Raw genomic sequence first — 24,104 nt, 5'->3', positions numbered from 1 at the left:
TATGGAGAGTCCAAAAATACTAAGCTCTGTCACATCGCAACCTGTAGCAACCATCGCTAACCGCGCTTTTACTTCCATCGAAATACGATACGAGAATTTAAATCACCCCGGAGATATTAAAAGATCGTGCGCGATATGTTTTAAATGGCACAGGCGGATCATTGTGTTTGCCAGCGAGTCTTAGAAACGTATGTTTTACTTACCATACAGAGCGAGCAGAAGCCACCTTTTCTCCCGCATGTTGGCGCTACTGTAACAGGCAGAAATATTTCTAATTAATTCGATGCAAGAATTTCGTAAGAGCGTTTCGGCGTTGACGCAATATCGTAGCTACGACCGTACTAAAAATTGACACGGAGGTGGTCGTGGATTGCCAAAGTTCGATATCGAGTTGTATAAAGCATAATCGAGACGTAGTTCTGGCGTCGACCGTAGACCGGTACAGGCACTTGAGCATATGGGAACGGTTAGGAACTTTCTCTGTGCTGTCACCACTGCTAACCATATAATGCAAGGATAATGTAGGTGTTATATAAATGCACGATCACGTAATACCGGGTGTGACTTTGTCGTCACTGCTGCGCATGCTACATCTGTTAATTACTAAAACAATGACAACTTCGCTCTTAGGGTACCCGGTATATATCCTCCTCTACTTCACGGATGAAACTTTTTCGAAACAGCTACTCGGCCTTCTATCGGCAAATAGCGAAGAGAATTGGCATAGATGGCAACGATTTTACAGAAATATATTTCGATAAATCTAGCCGACGATATTCGAAGGTTCAGTTTTTGATGTAATCGGAACAGATTCTCTCAATTTCGAAACGGAAACTGGTGAAAGTAGTTTGGAGATAAGATTGGCTTTCGTGATAGGTTTTGACTACGTAATTCGGTATTTTTACCTTTCCCCGATTAAAGAGACGATTTACAATATAGATCTTCCGTCTTTGAAATCAATCATGTCGTATTTACATATACAACCGCGCTTAATTCGTCTTTATCGATTTTTGCTTTTCCAAATAGAGAAATTTCTGGTTAAGGTTAACGGATCGAAAGCTGTAACGTAAGCCATTGAAAGTTAAGTTTACGGATCTCTCTGTTTAGTATTGGATTCGATGATCGGAATTTTCTAGTCTTGCCTCGGTTTTGGATAAAAAATGTAGAGCATTCGGGTTAATCGCGGCATATTTTCGAATTAATTAAGCGCTCTATCGCGCTCCAGTTCGCAGACGGATCGTTATCGTTCGTGTAAAAGCGGCAGGAAAAAGCAGAAGGATCGCTGCGTTACTCTCGGAGATAGAGGATCGCCGCGTTGTTCGGTTACACAAGTTTCGTTGTTGCTTTCTTTGCTCGTGTCACAACGAACTGTTGTGCGAGTTCTCAGGCCTGCTGGGAAATTTAGTCCCGTTGTTCGTCTCGTTCGGGAGAAGTCACGATTACGCGATCCTGTTTGTACGGTGTTTCTAAAATGGCTAGAAAATCAAGCCGAAATGAATTCTCTCGCCATTCGACTCGCTCGCAGAATCGCGTAGATACTTTGAAACGCCGTCCGGCTATTCCAGGATAATGCAAATACGTTTCCTCCAACGGACAAACGGAGGATTCCTCTTTATCGAGTTACGCGCGGAACGCGACACTCGTAACGTTACCTTACGGTAAATTACGTTATATTACAACACGCGTAACGGTCATCCCGCGACCGCTAAAGGTCACCGGAAGTTATGGCTAGCACGACCAGTTGTCCGACCCACTTCGTTTCTTAAATACCTTACGATATCCAGTGCTTTCGAATATCCTCCGAGGCGTTCTCCGGAAATGAAATTCTAAACGAATCTCATTCTTAGAGCTCGAACAATTCCGTCGTACGCGAACGATTCGTAAAAATTCTACTGGCAGGGATATATTTTCCATCCCATATGCAGGAGCAATTATTATCGTACGTATTTAAAACGTGGTTGCCTCCGTTGTTTCTTCCCTCAGGACATTGGCGATTTTTCAGATAAATCATCGACGCAAGGCGTGGTTAGAAAACCCGATAGCCTTCAAAAGTCGTACAGGTTGGTGCAGCAAGCTTTCATTTCCTCGTGCTTGGAGCAACTGCTATCGACGTTGCGTTATCGTACATTGTTACGAAAAGGTTGTACGTTGGACAGTGGCAATAACGACGAAGCGACGAAGGAAAACAGTCATCGAATGACCGTGTTCCGCGTCCATTCGTACGAGTTTCCGCATTTTTTCGAACATTTATCCCGCGTCAGGCGCTTTAGCAACTCGAGCGTTTCTCTCGATCGTGCGCTCTCAATTGTAAAAACAATTACTTAAAAGCAGAACGTGAGAATTGACTTCTCTCTAGTTTCGTTTCGTTGTTCTTATCGTTATACATATATATCGCAATCGTACACGGAGTAAACGTAGCTCACGTTCACCGGAAACTCGAATCACGGATCATTGTGCGGTGGAAAAAGCTGTTAGAAGTCAGCCAGAGGCTTATCGATCCGCTGCAAATAGATTCAGCTCGTCGCGATCAAACGTTTCATGGAAAGGTTTCTTGCGGTGAGGTCATACGCTTTCTCGTCGATTTTCCCGTAATCGGCACTTGGATTATCATTGAGTAACCTTATCGATCTGAGCGCGCGCTCGATTCGAGATCGGTCGTCTAACGCAACTGATCGGACGAGGTCAAGGCACAGAGCGATTAAGTTCGATCCTGAAAAAGGAAGGTAACGCGATATTTTCCCAGTCGTTGGATCAGGGATATGGAATACGACGAAGGCGAATTGAAACGAGGGAACAGGCGCGTTTCACGCGACCGCTAGCTGCCACTTTTATCCGTGTTTCATGTTCGTTGGACTACGGATCGGACCACGTCGTGGGTAGAAAGTGTCCCGTCGAGACGAGTACCGGTATAATGTACATTCCATATAGACGTGCACGCGGTCTTCTCCAACGCCGTAACTCGTTAGACGCTTGTTGCATTCGCGGTGCACAGAACATAATTACGTACAGTGGATAGAGAGGACTGTGGTCAGAGCCGGCGCGATATCAAGCACAGACTCCGTCTCTTCTCTTCGGTTCTTCTCGTTCGTCGCTTTCAATTAAAATCACGCTTTACAGTTATTGGTAAACGTGATCGTAGGATAACGAGGCAGACCACGAACGTGGGTTTCTTTTGCATCGTTAATAATCCTCCACGTCGTTTAGCAAAAGGATTGCTATTTCGTATGTAGAAAGTGTTGGATTGTGCAGGCGAACGAGTATGCCACTGACGTCGATACTTGCCCGAAGAATATGGAACGAGAGTATATCGCGATCGCTTTTATTCGCCTGGTAGCTCGAACAGCTGTTGTCGTAACAGAGAGGAATTAGGATAACGCGGATCTACCTTGAAAAGCTAGGCCTTGAAAGCATGGAAATATATTTCAATGTATCTTGCTCACTCACAGTGACATGAAAATCGAGCATCGTTGCTGCGAAGGTGCGCTTTAATGCCGACTGGTTTTTCGTGTCAAGGTGCCAGAATTATCCGGATTGGTGGCGTGCGAGTGAAGCTGACAAAAGTTGATACGCGACACGCCTGCTTTACGCCATAAGACAACGAGCATTCGATCGAACGAGAGGAGGAAACAGCTGCCTCGACTGCGAAAAATTGCGCTCGTTAGAGTTTCAAAGACCCTAGCGTTCGTTCGCAATCGAGCGTCCTCGTACGGGTCCTTCTTCCAGAAAGCTACAGTCCTCGATTTTTCGTACAATTGTATCGTACTTATTAGTTTTAATTATTACAATTTTTGGTAACGCTTTCTTCTCGTATAAATACCAATCTGGAGTATCGTTCGGCAAATATAATCGATCTGGCGTTCGCTAAAAGCGGTCAACTTACGTAACGCGATATCCATTCATCGGTGGTAAAATCGTTGATTAAGGAGCGCGTTTATCATCGTCGCGGTGATCTCTAGATTCGTGAGTTTTTCGGTCGAGTTCGTTCAACCAGGAATCGAGGATGCGAGGTTTAATTTTTAATTGACAAAATCGAAACGTTTTGTGGAACGACGATCCGTGAGAGGCGGTGACTACGTTGCTCTTGCCGCGGAGAGAACCGGCTTTGGGATAAACGATTTCACTCTCCACCGTGAATAAAATTTATTCGACCGTAAACTGCTATTTGCCACGTTTTATCGACACATTGTGTAAGTCTGCCGCGACAAATAAACCGGCGTTACAGCCCCAGAACGCTAACGGTGCGAGGCTTCTGCTCGCGGAGTTGTACCGCTTTTTTCTTGGTTCGGCGTTAGTTGGACGGTAAAGAGCAAAAACGAGCCACAAGTTGGCGAAATTAACGATATTAATGATAAGGAAAGTGGTAATAAAAAAGGCTTTCCATTTGTTTTCGCGGCCTGCAACCATATTACGCTTATCGTTGGTCGTTCCACGATCCAGAATCCGATTTCGCCATCGTTTCGGAGAAAATTTTGTAACTGGGAATCGACGTGATTCCGAAACCGCAGGAAAGTGATTGCACGGAAAGAAACATTGCCGGAATCGGAAATTGGACTTGTCTTCTCATCCTCCTCTTTCTCCTACGAATTTCTTTCTCGCGAGAGAAACAGACTCGCGTGTATAATTAGCGCAATTAACGTGTCTTTTCTAGTCTTTTTCAGCCACAGCAACGATAGCGCGCTGAGAGAGTATAACGAGCCCGATACTGAATCGTACAACAGACGTTTTACCATTGCTTCCTTAAATTATATCCGCGTCTAGAAATTAGACCGCCATCGAAATGGAAATTACTGGAACCATCGAATGGCACGAGATCGCAGAAGATCGTGCTATTAATTAGTCGAATTATTATGAAAAGTCAAGTATAGAAAGGACGAATGCCACTAAAGAAACTAAAACTAATATTTGCTACGCAATTTACTTAATTCACCACTTTATCTTTCCAGCCTTTTCCCAGAAAGTTGCACGATCGTCTCTGCTTGAATGGAAATTTCACGATCACCGGCTTGTGGTCTGTCTCTCAGCTGTTCGCATTACTACTTTAAAGTATCGTTCACGAAGACAGATCGTGTATATCGAATCGATCGGTGCAGATCGCGCGGGCATCATCGAAAGTAGATATCGCGCGATATTAACGCGTGCTTCGTAGAACAGTCTGACACACTTTGTTTCGTTTCGAAAGCGATGGTCAAATTTCGCTTTATCCCAAGGCGAGAAATAGCAGCCAAAATCGTCTTTCCCTTGTCTCTGTTCCCGATACTCGATAGACGACTTAGCTCTCCTTTCCCTACGGTCGTTAAGAGTTTTACGTTACAATTGCCGAGAACATTTTCGAAATCGAGAGGAAAGATTTCGCCACAGAATAAAAAGAATAAAAAATAGTCGTAGAAATCATTCGCACTCTTTGTAATACTATTTATTAGTAATAGCACATTATCGGATACGGGCGACGACGGTTCTCGTTAGCCGTACACGTGATATTCATTTTCGAGAGAATTCTTTGCGATCAGCTCGTTGCGATCGACGCGTTTAAAAGATATCGTGCCCGATGAAACTCTCTGTCCAATTACGCGTGCATACGTGAAAAATGTTTCGCACCACGTGTACATGTAAGTCGTCGTGTTCGACGTTTCACGTTTGTGATTCTGCTTGGAAGCTGATAGGGGGCGCGGTGCACTTTGGGGAAAGAATTGGCTCGATTTTCGTGGCAAATCGACCCGGCCATTAAGCCTATTCCGGCTGTTCGATTACGACCAAGTAGCTCGTTTATTTTTCCGACAGCGTATAGCGGGAGAAAGCAGACCGCGGCTGGACGACGCGCGTTCTCGTGTCGTAACGCGGCGTTCGTTCGAACTCGCGCGCTCTCGATATTGTTTATCGAAAAAGACTCGGTAAAATATCGGTCGACGTGTCAGGCGTAAGCTCGCGAAAGCGCTCGCTGATTACGCAACAGTCAGCCATAGTCGTCGGTGGTTTATGCGCGATCGAGCTGCGATTTCAAACCTATAATTATCGGAACGAGCCTATTTCTTAGTTTCAGAGGGAAGCAAACGTTCATTCTCCACGCTACTTTCCTCGCTTTCCTCGCATCCGCTCGATCCTGTCAGATTCCCAGAGCTTTCACGTTTTGCTCCTTTACGAGCAGTTTCCCCATATCTCGATATATATTCGTGCAAGTTGCTTCGTTCGACATCTCATCGACCGATCAAAGATCAATAAAATCACAGAGCGGCGTAGTTTCCGGCCGCGGAACGCTTCCACGCGTTTAAGTTTCCGCGGAAACTCGAAACAGTGATTTCGTGGTGTGGCGAGTAATTAGGCCGGCTAGGCGTGTCGCGAGTCTAACGGGCTCCTCGCGAAATAAATTCACTTTCAAGCGTGTGTAGAATCGACCACGGAATCCGCCGATCGAAAGTGAATGTGGACGCGTTAGAATGCAATGAGAAGGAAGGAGAGAACGAAAGGGAGACACCGAAGGAAAGAGAAAGAGAAAGAGAGAGAGCGGTTGGTCGAGGCACTGTCGAGGTTACGGAAAACCACGAGATTAATCGACAAAGTAGCCGATCCGCCGTGAACGGCGGTTCTTTCATTTCCATAGACCGTTGAAAAAAATCGCAGCTAGAATTAGCCGACGTGTAACTTGATTAACGATTAAAATTACGCCCGCTTGTTTATCGCCGTGATGTTGTAAGACGCGTAACTCGCGGAGAACGTTACGCTACACGCCATATTCTGGTGCAAAATGGAAGTGTACTAATGTTGTATTTCACGATATAGTTCGTATATAGTTCGAACGAATCAGACAGAAAATGGAATCGATCGCGAGTCAGAGCGTTCGAATTTCCCAAACGATCTCGGCCGGACACTCGATTATCCTCGATTTCTTTTCCTTCGATGGATCGAAATCGCGGAAATGTATAAACGAAAGAGCGTGGAGATATTCCACTTCCTAGAGGTCAACGAAAACTCTTTCTACAGTATATAACAAAGGAAAAAAAGAAAGAAAAAAATACATACTTTGATCGTAGTTATGGCGATGCGTGCGTACATTCGCGTGCGTGTGTTCTTAACACGTGTACCGAGTCCGAATATATTTCCTCGAACGATACCAATACGTATGCTCGCTAACGCACTGATCCTCGAGCAGAATAGAAATCCGCGATTTTATTCAAAGCTTATTCGAAACGCACGAAAATACCGAGATATGAAAATACAGACTGAAAAACGCTGGAAACAAAAATACGACCGACTCGAAGCAAACGTATCGGCGGTGTTTTTTTCTCCTTTCACCTTATTAAACAACCTCGAGGGAGATGGCGAGCGTAGGAGTCGCGTTCTTTTTTCCACGAAAGAAAACAAGGAATGGAAAGTCGGGCGGACGGTAAATTCGACGATAGAACCAGTTCGCGTTCGTTGTCATCCGAAGATGTAAAAACGTTTCGGCGAAAGAGGGAGAGGATGGGATGGTCAGCGAAAGTCCTGGCACCTTTATTTTACTCCTGAAGCTCTCGCGCGCTGCCCGATCGTCCTTTCACGATTTCAAACGTACCGTATCGTTTGTCTCGATTTGATCGATTGACCATGCTTCTCTGGCTGTCTCTCGTAACATGTCGTGAAATATCGAATCGATGGATGCCGGAGATGGCGAAATCGACGAAAGACTATTTTCACGCCAACGCGCCCTACAGTTTTCTCTCCTCGCGAAAATTTGGCCAGGGTATTGCGTGGCCGGTCTTTTCTTTCGACTATATCGGGCAAGGAGTCTGTTCAAGTAGTTTCTTTAGCCGCGAGGTACGGTTCAAGTCGTCTGGAACGCTCACGTGGACGGATTGTCGCAAGAAAATGCCGACATTCTGGCCGCGGGGAGAAGCCGACGACTCGTACCGTTTGAATAAAACACCGCGATTACCGCTGCTTAAGTAATCCGAATTTAATTTGCCTAGCTCGTCTGGATTCGGTGGACGAAAGAAGCCAACGTTCTCGAGTACGAATAGCGAGGCAATTGCCACTACTTTCGCCACGTTAATCTCGTAAACTCTCCTATTCTAACAGCGAGAATAACCCGATAAAAACCTCGATTTCCATCCAAAGGTATCTCCATGGTAACTCTCTTTTTTTTTCGGACGACCAATCCGTTTGCCCGAAATAATCGATCGCTCTTATTCAAACTTTTGCAGATTTTCGATCGAGAATCTTGCTGTTTCTAGAAAGCGTGCCACGTTCTTAAAGATAGAAGCTGCTTTGGACAAAAGAAATGCACAGACCTGTCTCTCGGCTCCGTCGATTATTCCTTAATCCCTCATGAAAGCACCGTGCTCACATCGAGGCGCACTCCAAGTATACTTGTCACACCTGTACACCGCGCGACTACTTCTCTGCCAGCGAACGATCTTGAGAAAGCACTGTGTTGGGGAGGGCACGCTCGGCAACTCGAACCCGCTGTGAACGGGGGTGGATCGATGCTCAAATTTTCGAGAGGAATCACCCGGGGAAACACCGCGTTTGCTGGTTGAGGGTAAGACCGCGTCCGGTCCGGCCAGAAGACTGCGCGATGCAAGTGGAAAAGTCAGCAGCAGGAGCGTTGTGCTCCGGCCAGCGTCGTCTGGTCGAGCTTTCTACGACGGAGGATAAGGTCGAAGAGAGAGAGGGGGCCTGGACGTACATAGGCGCCTTGGCTGGCCTCGCATTGGCGTAGCTCTGTCAAAAAACGGTCCCCACCGAGCGAAAGGTTCGCGAGGAGCACCCGCGTCGCCACCTGATAGTCAGCGTCGACACAACTCGAACAGAACCAATGCTATTTACCGTCGAACCTTTCAAACTTGACTCTTGAGCGACGCGTTAGAAGGCCATCCGTTTCTATGGACATTGCATCTTGCTTTTACCGCGCAGTCTGTTTTTTTACTTTTCGTCCTCTTCTTTGGAGCGCGTCCAAACAAAGGACCATGGTATATCTCGAGCGGAGTTGCAAAGGTCTCGTGGCGCCTTCAGGGGATTCCGACTGGCGCATCCTTGTGATCTTTCGTAAATAACCCGAGCCAGCTACGTAGCAAACTCCTGGTAATTGTAATTTTTCGAAAGATCGAAGGAACGGAGTGAAAGTGGAACGTCGTCTCCGCCGACGAAGGACACGGAGGAGGACAAAATCGTGGAACCGGCGAGTACATCGCGCCTCTAGAATTCTATTAATCGATAACGATCGCTTTCTCGGCCGACGACAACGCGCCTGACTCTTTGGAAATAGGAAGTTTGGTTTCCCGCGAGGCTCGCGCTATGATCCTTTCGCAATCGAACGCCGTCGGAAAAAGCGAAAAAGCGAAAAAGCGATCGACTCTCCGAGCGAGCCGACTGGCTTTTCGATAAATCACCTTCAGGGTCAGGCATCGAGCGAATAGAGCTACGGCTACTCGAAGAAAGTATTCTAACCAGCTTCCACTCCTTCGACTAGTCCTTTCTAACTTTAAGGGAATACCAGTGCAATTGACGCGCGTACGTGCCGACCATTTTTGGATTCGTTCGAAGAAGAAATCCGAGATGAGAAGAAGTCTGTTAACCTTCGATGAAAACTGCGATGGCCATCTAGTTGCGATTTATTCTCGATTCAGCTTCGTCGACAGGATCGTAAAACAGGATCGTATCGCGATAATTGGAACTCACCCGTGCCCATGAGATGGATCGTTCCATCAAAGTTCGCTGCTTTCTCTAAGGACGACAACTCCTTTCTTTTTCGAGATTCAAGGCCTCGATCTTCCTTGTCTTACGTTCTTTTCCTCGAGATAAGGTCGCGTCATTTCGTCGGCCATTTTATGGTCGATGGGTTGGTAAAACTCGACGAAGATTTACATTATCGGTCACAAGTGTCAGGACACGTGTCGTCATTTACAAATCCAATCTCATTCTTTATTCATATTTTCTAGTTACGTCGCTGTAAATCTAAAGCTATAAATGTTTGAACGTTTGATAGAAATATAAGGGTATGTTCTGATACTTGTTGCCTGCTAATAGAGCAGTTCGTTCGATCCAGATCGATATCGTAGATATAACGAACGCCGATGATCTTGATCCACTGTCAGAAGCATGACTTGCCACGACACGCCTGTTGATCTTTGAAAGGGGATCGTCGAGAATTTGAGGACGAGGCGTCGGGTACGCCGGTGATATTTGCGCTCGTGATTCGCTCGAGGTGGAACGTCTCGATGCGTGTTTTTTACGCGCGCGGAATTTTAACTCGCTCGCCGCTCGAAAGTTTCACGCGAATTCCTCGTAATCCTACGCGACGCTTCGATCTTTCGGAGATGTCACGGCATCATCCCGATGTCGGACGGTATCGTAATTACGCGCAACGAGATGGCTACGATACGATCGATGTATTTTTCATTTGATTCGTGTGGTGAACGGAAAATAATGGTAATAACGGTGTTTGACGATGACTTTGGCCTTGACACTCTAAAAACTTGTTCGACAGGTGGAAGTTAGGAGGATTTCGTAAGTGACCACGTCAAATTTCTATTCGTTTACGTAACGTCCGAGGCATCGATTGAAATTCCTCGTGGTAATTACACGTTGTTCGATCGGAAGAAAAACGAGCCGGCGCGGCGAGGCTTCCGCGCGATTTGGTCGAAGATACGATCGGCATTTCTTTCTAATCGATCTGGAAAGATACGCGAGGGGAAAAGGACTCGCGACGCAGCGTGCATGTAAAACGTAAACGGAAAAGCGTAGCGCGGATGGCCAGCGTTTGACAGGAAAAAGGTAGGGAAGGAGCTGGTCGTTCGCGTCGATCGCTCGCTCACTTTCTATTGTTCAATCATGCCAAGAAATAGTTCGATGCGATTTCGAGTTTTGCGATGCACGATCGCGCATTCTTTCCTCCTCTCTCCGGGACTGTTCTCTCTTAACGTAGTTTTACGATCAAAAAATACGATCAAGGCGCGGTCACGTTCAACACGTAGCAAAAAGTTAATGCATTTGTTGTTCTTTATTGAAGAATCGAATCTGTTATAAGGCGGTTAGAACTATTCGGATGGTTTGTGGGAAGATACAGAGATTTTTCATCGTTCTATGGAAGTGATCAGCACCTGCGATGAAATTCTACCTAGCTAAAAGTTCGATCAGCCTGCAGCGATCGATCGTCGTCGTGTGATTTAGCGTCTGAGAATATTACAGCGTTCTGTTCACGCGTTTCTCTGCCGGCAAGCTAGGAACTCACAACTCGTTGGACGAAATACGACGCTTCTATTGAAATACTCTCTTGTCTCGAAGAAACTGTACACAGAAATATACTCTTTGTTAACACGCGTTTAAATGTTCACAGATTTTAGAATCGGAGCGTTAGATCTTGTTCCCGTTCACATCCCTGTACAGGTCGTCGTTGATACCGTACAATCTCGGCGAGTCGTTGCAATCAACCTACGATAAAGAAAAAGTTTTAAGCAGACCTCGAACAGAGATGACAAAGATCGAAGTACATGGAGAATGCAGTACCTTGAACCACCAATCGCAGACACGGGCCGATTGGCTGAAAACTGTGCCGTTTGGACAGAGGAAGCTGAACTGACGCCCATTTGGCAAACACCAATGCCAGACCTAATAAAAAATTTCAAAATCGTGTTGATCCTTTTGCGTTTCGATTAGATGGCACGAGTTAACGGCGTAAACTTGCCTGACATCTAGCTTCAGGATCGGCATAGTAACCAGGCAACTTGCCCCCGCAGGTAAACGTAAGGCCGAAAGGTACCGAGTCGTAGATCGGATAATCCACGCCAGGTGTATAGCCGTCTACTTGCTGAAACGTCGGTAGAGATCGGTAGGCGAGACGTTTGAAATTGTCACATCTTAATTAACGTTAATCGTACAGGGACAGGCATACAGTGCAAGCCTGTTGCAACTCATAGCGCGATAACGAAGATTTCAGGGAGTATGCGTACAACGTATACGTAGAATATGTAGGGTAATCGAATTACGGCTTACGTGTTTCAATTCAAATAAGTTGCGCGAATTACATCTTGATTTCTCTTGGAACAAAGACAATTAGCCGAGAAGGCGCAACTATGAAAAGCATTATTTACATTGCAATTCCCTTGGGACTGTGACGAAACATCACCGACAGCTTTCATCATCTATCATTTCTCACAATGGAATGTGGACCGAACGAGGATGCACGCTATAAGTCGCGCTTCCTTTCGTAGCGCAATTGTTATGCACGATGCATCGAGCGCTTGTTAGGTCATTAACAAAAATTTCTATCCAACTGTTCGATCGCGCAACGAAGATAAAACGCGAAAGGGGTTAAGGAAAAGGCACAGGGTTAATGATCCAAGCAGCCTTTAAACAACATTTAAATCGCGGCGGATCGCAGGGGAATCTCGTTGCGCGATCTTTTTCGCAATTGGCTATCGGTCGAAATGAGAAGAAAAAAAGAGGCTGTTGCGACATAACGTCGGATCGAGCCAGTCCAGTGCGTGTACGTGCCGATGTTTGACCGGAAGTCGGGTTACATTGTTCCCCGCAAGCGGATGCGCATCTCCGTGCCTTTGTACTCGATCTCCCGTCCACTAACACGCGCGCAACCGCAAGACACTGCCTCCACCCTTTCGACGTGACGGGTGATTTCGACGCCTGGCAAGAAAGCACGCCCGTAATCCATGGCGCGGTTACCGTCAGCGAAACTAGGGTAGGTCAGGGTTTTGCTCGACGATCGTCGAACCTTGCCTCGCGCAAGAAAACACATAACCGTTAAATTTGTCTCGCTGGATATGCAACGAGGTGTTAAAAAATCCTCCGTAACCTGGTAACGGCTGCGAACGGATGCGTACATCGTACGAAATGAACGATCGTAAAATTTTAATTTGACGATTTGACCGAAAAAACTGGATGTCGAAGAATTCTGCGTTACATAATGGCATAATGGCTGGATGGTTTCTTCAAAGGATGAAGAAAGAATTTCTGGAATCGCGTACCGTGAATGTTAACGCGATAACGATCGGCGGATTAATTAATCATTTTCAGTTTTCTGGCTGGTGGCTCGACGGCATTGAAAATTCGGTCCCCTTGCGTTTCGATCCGCGTTCACGGCCATCGTTTCCGGTGAAAATGAATATGCTTGCGGCTCGGTAGTCGCACGATCGCCCATCGATAAACGCGCGAATAAAAGTGCCGTCGATGAACACGCGTAGATCCGCGCTCGAATCACACGGTTTCGTAATTCCGGAATCCCGGATGGTTTTGCCAGGACCCATCTCTCGCATTGCGCAATCTTATTCGAACGTAACAGACCTGGAAGACGTGGAAATTTTAACGCACGTTTCCGAACCACTTTGTCCGAGGAAGCGCGCGAGAAAACGCGCTCGCGCAACACGACTTAATTAATGAATTACTTCATGCCGCCACTTGGCGAAGATGACGCGAGAAGATACCGTCCTCCCTCTGTCATTGTTGCACGTGAGAAAGTACGGTGAATATAATAATTTCGCGCTTTAATTCAGCGCTGCTTTCGTAAAGGTATTGCGTGACGCGTACTCCCTGCTGAATATACATATATTATATGCAATTCGAATCCGAATCGAACTCCGAATCGAACGGTTTTAGAGGGAAACGAGGCGAATCGTGTCACTTACCGCCATCGCTTGGTACAGCAAAACAGCGCCTAATAGGAGTAGCGCGCACAAAACTTGGTACCGCGAAATCATCTAAAAAAAAAAAAAAAAAAAACGGATAAAATCGTCGATTAATAAATTTGAAATAATTAGATCGAAGATGGATTAATTTTATCCAAGTTCTACTTATTTCCTCAAATTCAAGTATTCCTCTCGATTTTATGTTTTAGAACACTTTCCAAGCTTAGAAGCTTTCCAAGTTGTTGGAAGCGGAGGGAAATAAAATCTTACCGTTTCGTAAAAGATCCAATCACCTTAATCCGCAGTGTCCTTCCACGTGGTGTTCATTTATCTTAGGATGAGTTTCGATTTCGGATCTTGGCACAATGCACTCACCGGTCCCGATCCGCTGGACCTCCGCCTGCAAGTTCGGTCTCCACGGTGTTACGGGCAAAGTTTCTTTCTCGAAGGATGCTACCACGAAGTGGTGGTATATATATGGCTTTAGAGATCGAGCAGAAACAAGGGGGGGTTCTTGAGAGCCCCTCTTTTCCGGGGCTCCCACACCGGACGAACGGAGAAAGAGAAGATCCCAAGGAGGTAGGGGAGGGATTCGTTTCTACGATGCCGCAGATTCTTCTCTTACGCAATCCCTCTCGTGTTCTTACACCCGTGAAAACAGTCGTAAAGATCATACTCGAGTCAGGGTTGTAACTTCTTTTTCGTGTTTCAGGCATATCTTTGGACGTCTTCGTCGAAAGGGGTTGAAAAGGAATAGGTAAAAACGCGAGTCGATCAACGATCTCTCGTTCATCGGTTATGAGAGCACGATCGATCCAGCGTTGTCGTTATTTTTGCACCTCGAACACAAAGTGGACGTTGCTCCACGTTTACGCAACGTCTGTGCTTCTACAACCGTGAAAACGATCTTGTTACAAGGACCAAGGGAAGAACCTGCCGGTTCCTTCGAAATTTCGTTATGCTACTCCCAGACAGTTTTCTCGCGGAATGTTTTCCTCTACCATATCCGATACTTTTCACCGATTCGGTGGGATTGTATAATATTAATTTCATTGTATGCGTTTTCGCATTTTCGCGGGGAAGATGCTCTAGATTATTTCACCGATCCCATCGATCTGATAGCTAGGTTTTTTGTTTTCGTGGGATTCTCCGCAGAATGGAAAATCCTCGTCACGTGTACCAGTGCCGAAATCACTCGGTCTTATCTCGCACCGTGTATCCAAGGTTTAACCAAGCTTCCTCTTGTATATTACATCCAAAGAAGTTTGTTTTTTAAGCTCTAAAGAAATTTGTTGATTCGAACGATGACAGAGCACGATCGGGTCGAGAATGACTTAGAGGGAAACTTGCAGGCTAATATCAGTCACTCGCCATCCTGCGACTTATCGAATTAAAGTATCCGGCCAAGTTATTCGTCATATCGATTTTCCGTTGTTTCTCAACATCCTTTGATAAGACTAGATACAAGAATTTTTCCATTTTTTCTGCTACGAAGGAAGATTTTCCAATAAAATTGAAAGTACCCGTTCGTTACCATTTATCAAGTGCAGGAGGTTGCAATCAAGTAAGAAAAAAGAAAAAAAAAAAGAAAAATATATATATCTCTCAAGGAAATAGGAAGCTCCAAAGTACTTCCTTTCTTCCGATCGAGATACCTCGAGATACGACGTAGCTAAACAGGCGGAAAATAGAAATCTCGCACGATCAAATCGTTCATTTGCATGCCGTAGTCTGTTCCATCCTCTTCTCAGTAGCCCCTTAATTTTCGAGGCGCGTTCAGTGCCAATTAGCGGCGTATAATTGCTGACCGCGAAACATTTCGAGATTGACATGCAAATTCCATGGTATTACATAGCTGATTTTAGCCACGGTTCGCATACTTTACCTTCGAATCAAGTAACAAAATACTGCGTCGTTTTCAAATATATCCTACAGCGATTTATCAAACGTTCGTGTAGTTTACAAAGTAAAACGGTTGCCACGGCTAATACTAAGACGCCACTTGTGTAACGATCGTGTAGTTTAGACGCGAAAGAAGAAGAATGGACAAGAAGAAGGAAGACAAGAGGAGGATAGTTGTCGTTTTGAATTAAATTATTCTTAATTATATATCACGCCGATTACAAAATCCGTGTAACGTTCGTGGGAAGGTCCGCTCGGCTGTTTTACGATTAAAAATAGCAGGCAATCGTATCTCGAGGGAAACGCCAAGCGTTGACGAAGAAGAAAACTTTTGTCTTCCTCTCTTCTTAAGACACCTGTTATTAAGAATATTATAGTCGGGTTAAAAAATCTCTCGGTGATTCCCTAATACAAGACTGGTTCGATCGATGCTTCAAACGCGTTATCGTGCAACGTATCTCAACGTTGCTGTTTCCAATGCTGTGCAGCGTAAAAGCGCAGGTGTTATTGCGGTAAGAATGGACGAGACCGTGTGTTTTTTTTTAATAAACAGGCAATCGAAAGGGGACCATTTGTTTTAATGGACACTTTCGTCAGACGGTTACTGTATATTCCGAATTTTCACACGCTCGGCAATGTTCAGTCGCTATAAGCCTTCGTAATTTCGTAACGAGTTGACTTCCGAGCATCTTTCCTGTCGTCGTACAAAAGCGACATGAAAGTTTTTCTCACGTTTCTACCACTGTGTCGACCGATTAAATATTTAATTACGATATTACGGAATTAATTATTAACCAAAGTATGGGGCGGAGTATCATCGAGTTTGTCGTATTAGCGATCCGGTCGTTTTATTTTCCATCGCCTGTTTCGAAGTGGTGACAAACTCGTAATTGCGTGCAACGACGATCGGTCGATTCTCGACGCGTTTTCGGATCTATCGTTAGAAATCCTTATCGATTTAGTTACGCGTCCGCCGATTGTCTAATTATTTTAATTGATATCTCGATTTTTATCCGCATCTTGGTACCTGTGCATGTGCGCACAATCGAAGCTTCACTATCTTTTTTTACGTAACACTCCGTTGGTAACGTATGGATTTTATTGTACCCAGAGTTACGTAAGCAATATAACATCGATTATAACGAATGCTAGGAAGCGTCTTTCGACTTGCTTTGTTAGCGACGCAAGCTACATGTTCGCCAATTTCTTCGTTTTTATCATCGATATCTGTGCTTACGATATCACTGACACGTAACATCGTTGCTGTACGTTTTACAATTCATTCCGGTTGTGCTCGAACGAGACTGGCCGAGGCTGTCCCACATTCTGTAACGCGACACCTGTTTGTCAGCAAATTAATAGTTGCTCGAATCTCATTGTGAAGAACGAAGAAACGTAGTAACGGAGAAATGCGAACGTTCACAGCGACAAGAGCGAATTCTTTAATTCGATGAAACAAGGATCGTTGCGATTAGAAATAAAGCTGCTGTTTTCTTCTAGCTTCGTTCGAACAAATAGTCCATTTCTGTCTTATTCGTGACTGTTGGCGCGCGAATTGCTGTTATCTCGCTTACTTGAGATTTATCAAAAGTTCGATGATAACAATAGACGCGTATATACGTACGTGTGCGTGGTGGCATCGAGCTCGTGCTGGCGACTCGTCGTGTGTTTTATCAGTCGACGCGAGTCGGAGCGAGCTGCGGTGTCCCAGATTTTCAGTCGTACGTATACGCGACGGTGCATAGCACGCAGCCGGTTGTCGATCGTTCGCCGATCCTAGATCGGTCCATCCTTAGAACGGTTTCGCGGTTGAACGGGCGCGGATCGATCGATCGGTAGCTGCATCTACGGTTACGTTTCCGGATACTCGGAATCGACAGAGTGGTCCGGACACAGTCGCGTTCGTATCGAGATCGCGCTTGCGCTTCGAAACGCTCATCTTCGGAGCAAGAGTTTTTGGTGAACGTGTGTCTTTCAGTGATGTGGATCGTCGAACGAGCGGCAACTACCAAGGTAAATAACAGCAAGTAATTCATCGAATTATTATTTATTACGCGTATACGTTTTATCCGTACGGCGATGCAAGCTGCATCGTCGAGACGATTCCTTCGTAATCGTTGGATAACACTGGTCGTTACGTCTTATCTCTTTATGAACGTTTAATTCGTGTCTTGTGTTTCACGCTGACATCCTCTTCAGAGAAACGATCGCGTATCGAGGATCGTAAGATTTCGTTATCTTCTCTATATATAACGGGTATTTATTATCGATAAAGGCGGCGATAGGATCTTTAGAGGAATAAAAATCTCGCCTAAATTTTTCTCCTATATTTCTTCTTTTCTAGTTACGATAGTTACCGATCTACTTATCTTCTCCTTCCGCATTTTTGCCGAAGAAAAAGAGCGGTATCGCAGAATGGCGAGACCGTGGGAAAACGTGGGAGGGAACGGCGATGAGTTACGATGTATCGTTTCGTTTTGTTCGGATCGATAACGAGAAATCTGTTGGCACGCTATCGTCCTTAATATCGGTTAATTGGTAGATACGTGGCGCGTTAAACGCGTAATTAAAATAAAGCGACATTGTCGCGACTAAAAAGAGTAAATGTAGCCAAGTGTATGGTTTAAATTCCAACAGCGCGAGACGCGCGCCGTTGCAGTTCGTTCGTGACACGGGTATAATAGCTTCCGGTCAGACACTCATCCACCGACGTTTCCGGTATCGTTGTTATCCTCTCGTGAACTCGAAGCTAGAAGGGAACTCCTCTCCTTCCCTATTTCCCGCGTCGAGCAACGACGTTCCGTCAAATTTCTTTCACGATCGTGTACGTTTCGACGTCGATGTTCAAGAATTTATTTACTCGGTCGCGGAATTGATAAAGTCCGATATCTCGATGCGTAACGGAAATCTTGGAAAACCGTAATAACGATCAGTGACTATCTGCAGCTTCGTTTCGTTCTCGAACGATACCGTTACTATTAATACCATACTTCTTCCTTCTCTTTGCATAGATATCTTCGAATCGTATAATAAATCTTCGCGCCTTTATCGAATATTCTCTAGGCTGCCACAAGAACCAGTTTCTTTACATTAGCGTCAGACTACGCATACAGTTTAGAACACCCGGTACGTGAACACGCGCGTTAACAGTTCTAGCGTTGTACGCGGGTGTAATTGGACGACAGGTGTAGAGGCGCAAGCAACATACAAGGTGCCCAAAAATAAATTTGTCCAGCTTTTGTCGCGCTCTACCGATGTTATGGCATTCTCGACTCGAGTCGGTTAAACTCGCTCGCGTATCGCTCTTTATTTGCTCGTACGAGTTTCCTTCTTCTATTCTATTTATGGAAAGTTCGTTATCGGGTTTCGCGAAAGAGAGAGGAATGTAGCCGGAGTAAAATTTCACGAACGGCTCTCCGACTCGACCTTGGTTCTTGAATTTCTGCGCTCTCGTCCCCGGGAGCGCGGAAACCAGCGCACGTTTTCGAAACGGTAACTGCACACACGGATTCGCGCCGACGCAACGCGGCGTAAGCTCGAACAACAGTATGCCCACACCTGACCAACGGACGGAATACATCAACGAATCCCTTTTCACTTGACTATCGGTCACCTGACACGTTTCCTGCCCGCTCAAAGCCAAGCCCCCCGTACACATTTAGGATTCTCGATAGCATCGTGTTTTATGTGCACCGGCGCATCCGTTTCGTTCGATTAAATCTGTGACCGGGGACAATGACTGGTTTTGTATAAAATAGAGCAGGTGAAACGACTCTTTGTACCTCGAGTATCCTAAGCGACGTGGCGCGAAACGTTTTCCAAACTTGGACAGAGTTTGGCCTGACTTCTATATTTGCGAGCGAAACGATCGAGAACTGGCCGCACGAAAAGAGAGCGAAAGCAACGATCGAGCTGGAGCGCAAGGTGCAACACGTGCTGCGCGACAGCTGTTTTCCGGTTTAAGCCGAGACGTTAAGCACGTTTTTAATTTCGCGGCTGAACGCATTTCGGGATACAACGATGACGATAATAACGTCTACGAGGGGTCGGTCGGTTCTCCCTTCTGCTCGTTAGGTCGCTGGAAATTGCTCGAGCGTTGTTTCGCTTACCCGGCTCTCCATACGTCGTATATGTAAAAGTTACGCTCTGCACTTTGTTTGGCATAACGAGATGGTCTTGTTACGATTACGGGGAACGACGACCAGCGTTAATTCACTAATTAATGCTCGGAAACCGTATTAATCGGCTTCGGAAATTGGGAAGTAGAAAAAAAGCGTGTCGTTTATTATAGCGAATAAATTATTTATTTATCGAGAATTTGCATCCAAATAGTTAAACTGAGACGATTGCCGAGAGATTAGGTTTCTGAGAGGCTCGATATTTCGTATCGTTTCCACTAATTGTATTGCGTGTGATTAAAGGATCACGGTGACACGAACAGGGCCGATTTGGAGCAAGTGAAAAGATTCTGAGGACAGACAGAATCGAGAACCGCTATGGAAGACGAGGACTTTGGTTTCACGAAGAGGTCTGACGGTGTTCTGAAAAATGTTAACAACGATTGTAAAGATGCGACGAAAAACGACGAGGGTAGCTATTTGGAGAAGAAGGTCGGATAAATACTTTTAAGAGATTGATAAAGGGCCTGGAGCAAAGAGAATGACCAAAAATTTCGTTAAATTTGTCAGACGGGGGAAACGGTTAGTGGGCATAGATCAGTGATGACAGCGCCGTTATTCGGGGCGACCGAGACCGGAAACGCCGTCCCTCAGCGGCCAGCGACCGCCTCTTCATCCTCTCCGGCTTCCTCAGTCGTTTCCAACCCGCCGAACATACCGAACGTGGTCGAGTATCATCTGAAAGTGAAGCCCGGACAAACACAGAGAATCTGTCGACTCGATAACAGTATCGTGAGTACGCGACGTTTTAAACTTCCTTCTCGACAAAGCTCTTGTTCCATTTATTTCTTTTCTTTTTTTTCTCTTTTTTTTCTTTTTTTTTTCGAGAGTCACGAAGCGACAGAAAATGTTGCTTCGCAATTTACCTTGTAAATTGCGTATTACTTAATTAACTGTTGGTCCCGTTTCACATATATCTTGCTTCAACAGGACGACCGTTCTTTTTTAGTCGTAAACGACAGAAAGGCGCCGAGATATTTCGTAACGCTTGTGTATTAACGTCGTATTTCTTAATGCAGAAAGGTCAAGAGCTGAACGATATGAAGAAGGACAAAAATCTCGCTTCTTCCACCGACAAGAAGAAGGACCTCGTGTCAAAATTGTCTCGTCTATCCATCGATAACAATGTCTTCGAGGGTTCGACGGATCTTCCTCAGGTGTTCCAGGTATATTTTACAATGTTTTCCTCGCACTTCGCCTTATACCTCTATCGAACTCTCTTCGATTATTTGGACAAAGCATAAATTCACATACCCATCAGTGGGTAACACCTCGCATCTGCTCAACTCGTTGGCTAATTAAATTATAACGTTGTTATCTTCTTAACGCAAGTTTACGGGTCTTAAAACTCTCGCTTATATCGTTCGTTACGTTACGTTAGAGGTCCAAGGTCTTGGTAAAGGTTTCGTTGTTACCTGAATAGGGCCGCACGTGGGAGACTAAAAGGGGGACCCTTTTCAGGTGAAATATTTGGGCTCTCACGATGCCAGGGGCCTCTGGGGCATCAAACACACGAGGAGGCCCGTCGATAATATGGTCGCTGCCGCGAAGGCCTTACCGACCAACACCATGCTCCCTCTGACCAAACTGGTCGTCTCTCAAGAAGGCGTTGCCCTGCTGCCTATCGAGAAAAGGAAACAAGACTCCAACTTTGCCAGGATATACGCCATCGAAACGATCTCGTACGGTGTTCAGGATCTCGTCTACACGCGTGTCTTCTCCATGATCGTTGTACGCGAAACGGAGAATTTCAGGAGAGTTTCGCCGTTCGAATGTCACGCTTTCGTTTGCGAATCGAAACATCACGCTAGGCAGCTCACCTGCGCTTTAGCCACCGCTTTTAACATTTATTCGAGAACCGTGAAGGCGCAGAACCAAATGGCTGAGATGGCAAGCAAGAACGCGAAGAAAAGATTCGCCATCGATCTTAGAAGTCCCGAGGAGATCGAAGCCGATTTAGCTGTGGATTCTGAGGCTTAAATTAGGTTCTTCTTCTTGATGAAATGTTTACTTTCTCTATTTTGCTATTGCAAGACTGCTACGGCGAATTGGCGAGAACTAGTGTCACGCAGGAGCGTAGGACACCTGCTCGGTGGACGACACAGGGTACACATCGTCGAAAATATTTAATATATGTAGATCGCGTTATATCGACGGATACAGGGTGATTCACGGGGGCAATCGGAAAGAAGGCGATTCTTCGGCAAAAGAATCGATCGATAGAATAAAGCTTGTTCGTACTTGTGACGCCTCATTTTCCAGAGTGAAATGTAGAATATCGAAAGAAACGATCGTGCGTGCTTTTTGGTTGCTCCACAATTTCGGAATCTTCCTATACAAGTCCATTTAAGAAAAATGTTTATACGCTATACGAATAAAAGATGAATGGCTTGATCTTCTTCTAAGAAGTTTCTTAAAGATGCAAACGTTTGTATCGTCATTAGTTTTTGGTTTATATCTGTAAGTGAATTATTTAAGTACTAAATATTATTTTTTTATTATTGTTATAATTATCATATTCGCGTAATCGTACTAGGAGGCCAGTGGCTATCAGGTATAGGATCAGATCAGAGGTGTACATAGGTTGATTTTGATTATCTTTCTTTCGACTGAAATGTACTTGAATCAGAGTTCCGATACGCGCTTTAGGTTTCTCCTGACAAATGTGAAAGTGTGTGTGGGCACGAAAGTTGACGAAATTATTGTCGTTAATTATTTTATCGGAATTTATGAACGGAGGAATAGGCACCGCCTATCCACGATATAATGGCTAGTTATCCAAAGATACAAAATAGAGAAAGAGCCGAAGATTTACCGATTCGTATCGGTGACTTTTGCCATCTCGTATCATATTACCTGAATTTAAAAGAAAAAGAGATTGGATTTTTCTCTAGCCGCTTTGCACGTGTGCGTGTGTGTTTTTAGTTTCTTTTATGTTTTTCGTACTTTCGTTAATGTACAGTAACCGCGTCCAGTACTAATTCTTCTATATTGCGTAATTTATTTTCGACTTATTTTAAGCCACGAGAGACCAATATCGAAACATATCAATCGTTGTAAATAAATGTTTGACGGAAATGTCGTCGTTAATGTTTTTTAGCTTCGTAATGATTACGTAATAATTTCGACGTTTTATTTAGCCTTTAAGTTAATCTTTGCTTTCCGTTGATTATTACCGCATCGTCGTAGTTTGTGTTTCTATCTAGGCTTGGGACATTTGTGTAACTCCTTTCCGCGCGTGATTGCTTAATTATAAATATGAAGATAGCAGTATTAGTTACATGTACGACCACTATATACAATAAATTTGTTGCAGACGCTTCAACTCCTTTATTTCAATATTTTACTAATTTTAGGCTTTCACAAATTTACAATATTACTCCAACACGTTCCTATACAATAAAGTTACACACAATCTCTAGCTAATATTTTAATATCATATTTTTATCATAATTTAAACACGCAATACACATATACTTAAATACTAGATAAAATCGTGTTTCATTCGTATTTCAGACAAGCAAACGTAGTTGGTTGATCTTGCGTTTTTGACAGTCCACGAATTTCGTCTCTTCTATCACACGCACAGCCCATTCTTCGCGAACGTTGTCTCAAAAAATCACTGTTTTCGCGACGGCTTCTTCCGGTTCAAGATTCTCGACGTCCTGGTCTCTGGTCTCTTCGAAATCGCTTCCACGTCCGATTCTTTCGTGGCGTGCTCCATGTCGCTTTCCTCTTCCTCCACCTCCTTGCCAATCGCCTCGTTCAAATTGTAAAACTTCTCAGACTCCTCGCAGGGTATCGAGTTTTCCGTTTTCGTGCAAACGAACGTTGCCTAACGAGACGAATGATCGGCTTGTTAGTAACCGAGAGGAAGAAACGATTCGAATAATCACTCACCTGATTAAACACGGTCTCCGCGGGGCAGATGAAGCTCCATCTGATCGATCCCCTAGCCTGCGGCATGCAAACGTGGAAAACTTGGCAATCGTTATCCATATCGGCGTAATATCCATAAATTCTGTCTTGACAGGAGAAGTTGTCCACGATATTGTCCCGAATCAGCGTCGCATTGTCCGGAAGTTCCAAGCCGCCAGTCTTGTTCTGAAATTTAACGCGCGTTCCAAGAAAAGATTAAATTTATTAGAAGACGTACGTTCATCGACAGCACGGTGTAACGTTTTCTTTTTACAGAACAAACCTTAAACTCTGGAACGGGTCTCCTAGATTTGGGTTGCTGCGGCAAACCCGAAACAATGGCGAAGATGACAGCAAGCGATACGATTAAACAAGTTGGTCGGATCATGATGAATGAAACGTTTTTCGCTTTCTTCTAGATCACTGGATGGAAGGCGTATCGGGCTTTGTCTTGCATGTATCGAGAATCCTGAGAAGACTGGTGATCCGATCCGTA

The 24,104-nt window shown here is 44.9% G+C and overlaps 4 protein-coding genes across 7 annotated transcripts in view; 1 reads left to right on the top strand and 3 right to left on the bottom strand.

The window, feature by feature from the left end:
• The window catches only part of LOC100647941 (uncharacterized protein DDB_G0283697), a 19,689-nt gene extending 11,064 nt beyond the window's left edge, over positions 1-8,625 (bottom strand). Inside the window, exons 1-2 of one of the 3 annotated variants that reach the window (XM_003400412.4) lie at positions 8,262-8,625; positions 204-250 (exon numbers count right to left, since the gene is read on the bottom strand). In XM_003400412.4, coding sequence (XP_003400460.2) covers positions 204-240 — 37 coding nt within the window. In that variant the 5' untranslated portion in view covers positions 241-250; positions 8,262-8,625. Of the gene's footprint in view, positions 1-203; positions 251-342; positions 468-8,261 lie in introns of those variants that run through there. The other 2 variants (XM_012315851.3, XM_048411745.1) reach the window with 2 other exon arrangements.
• The window catches only part of LOC100647354, a 26,124-nt gene extending 3,109 nt beyond the window's left edge, over positions 1-23,015 (top strand). Inside the window, exons 1-5 of one of the 2 annotated variants that reach the window (XM_003400408.4) lie at positions 16,146-17,525; positions 19,934-20,122; positions 20,201-20,422; positions 20,710-20,856; positions 21,152-23,015. In XM_003400408.4, coding sequence (XP_003400456.1) covers positions 20,009-20,122; positions 20,201-20,422; positions 20,710-20,856; positions 21,152-21,670 — 1,002 coding nt within the window. In that variant the 5' untranslated portion in view covers positions 16,146-17,525; positions 19,934-20,008 and the 3' untranslated portion in view covers positions 21,671-23,015. Of the gene's footprint in view, positions 1-16,145; positions 17,526-19,933; positions 20,123-20,200; positions 20,423-20,709; positions 20,857-21,151 lie in introns of those variants that run through there. The other variant, XM_048411747.1, reaches the window with a different exon arrangement.
• LOC100646240 (U-scoloptoxin(01)-Cw1a) lies at positions 10,954-14,433 on the bottom strand. Its single transcript, XM_003400400.4, has 5 exons — positions 13,881-14,433; positions 13,611-13,682; positions 11,657-11,779; positions 11,479-11,580; positions 10,954-11,403 (listed from the first exon to the last, which is right to left on the bottom strand). Exons 2-5 carry the CDS (start codon positions 13,680-13,682, stop codon positions 11,326-11,328), a joined length of 375 nt encoding a protein of 124 aa, XP_003400448.1. The 5' UTR covers positions 13,881-14,433; the 3' UTR covers positions 10,954-11,325.
• Positions 22,988-24,104, bottom strand: LOC100648455. The gene is made up of 3 exons (XM_003400416.4): positions 23,892-24,104; positions 23,591-23,794; positions 22,988-23,525 (listed from the first exon to the last, which is right to left on the bottom strand). Exons 1-3 carry the CDS (start codon positions 23,994-23,996, stop codon positions 23,310-23,312), a joined length of 525 nt encoding a protein of 174 aa, XP_003400464.1. The 5' UTR covers positions 23,997-24,104; the 3' UTR covers positions 22,988-23,309.

This window comes from Bombus terrestris, chromosome 14, assembly GCF_910591885.1.
Source record: "Bombus terrestris chromosome 14, iyBomTerr1.2, whole genome shotgun sequence".
Lineage (NCBI taxonomy): Eukaryota > Metazoa > Arthropoda > Insecta > Hymenoptera > Apidae > Bombus > Bombus terrestris.
The sequence above is the reverse complement of the archived record's forward strand: the minus strand, read 5'-3'. Positions and strand labels throughout refer to the sequence as shown.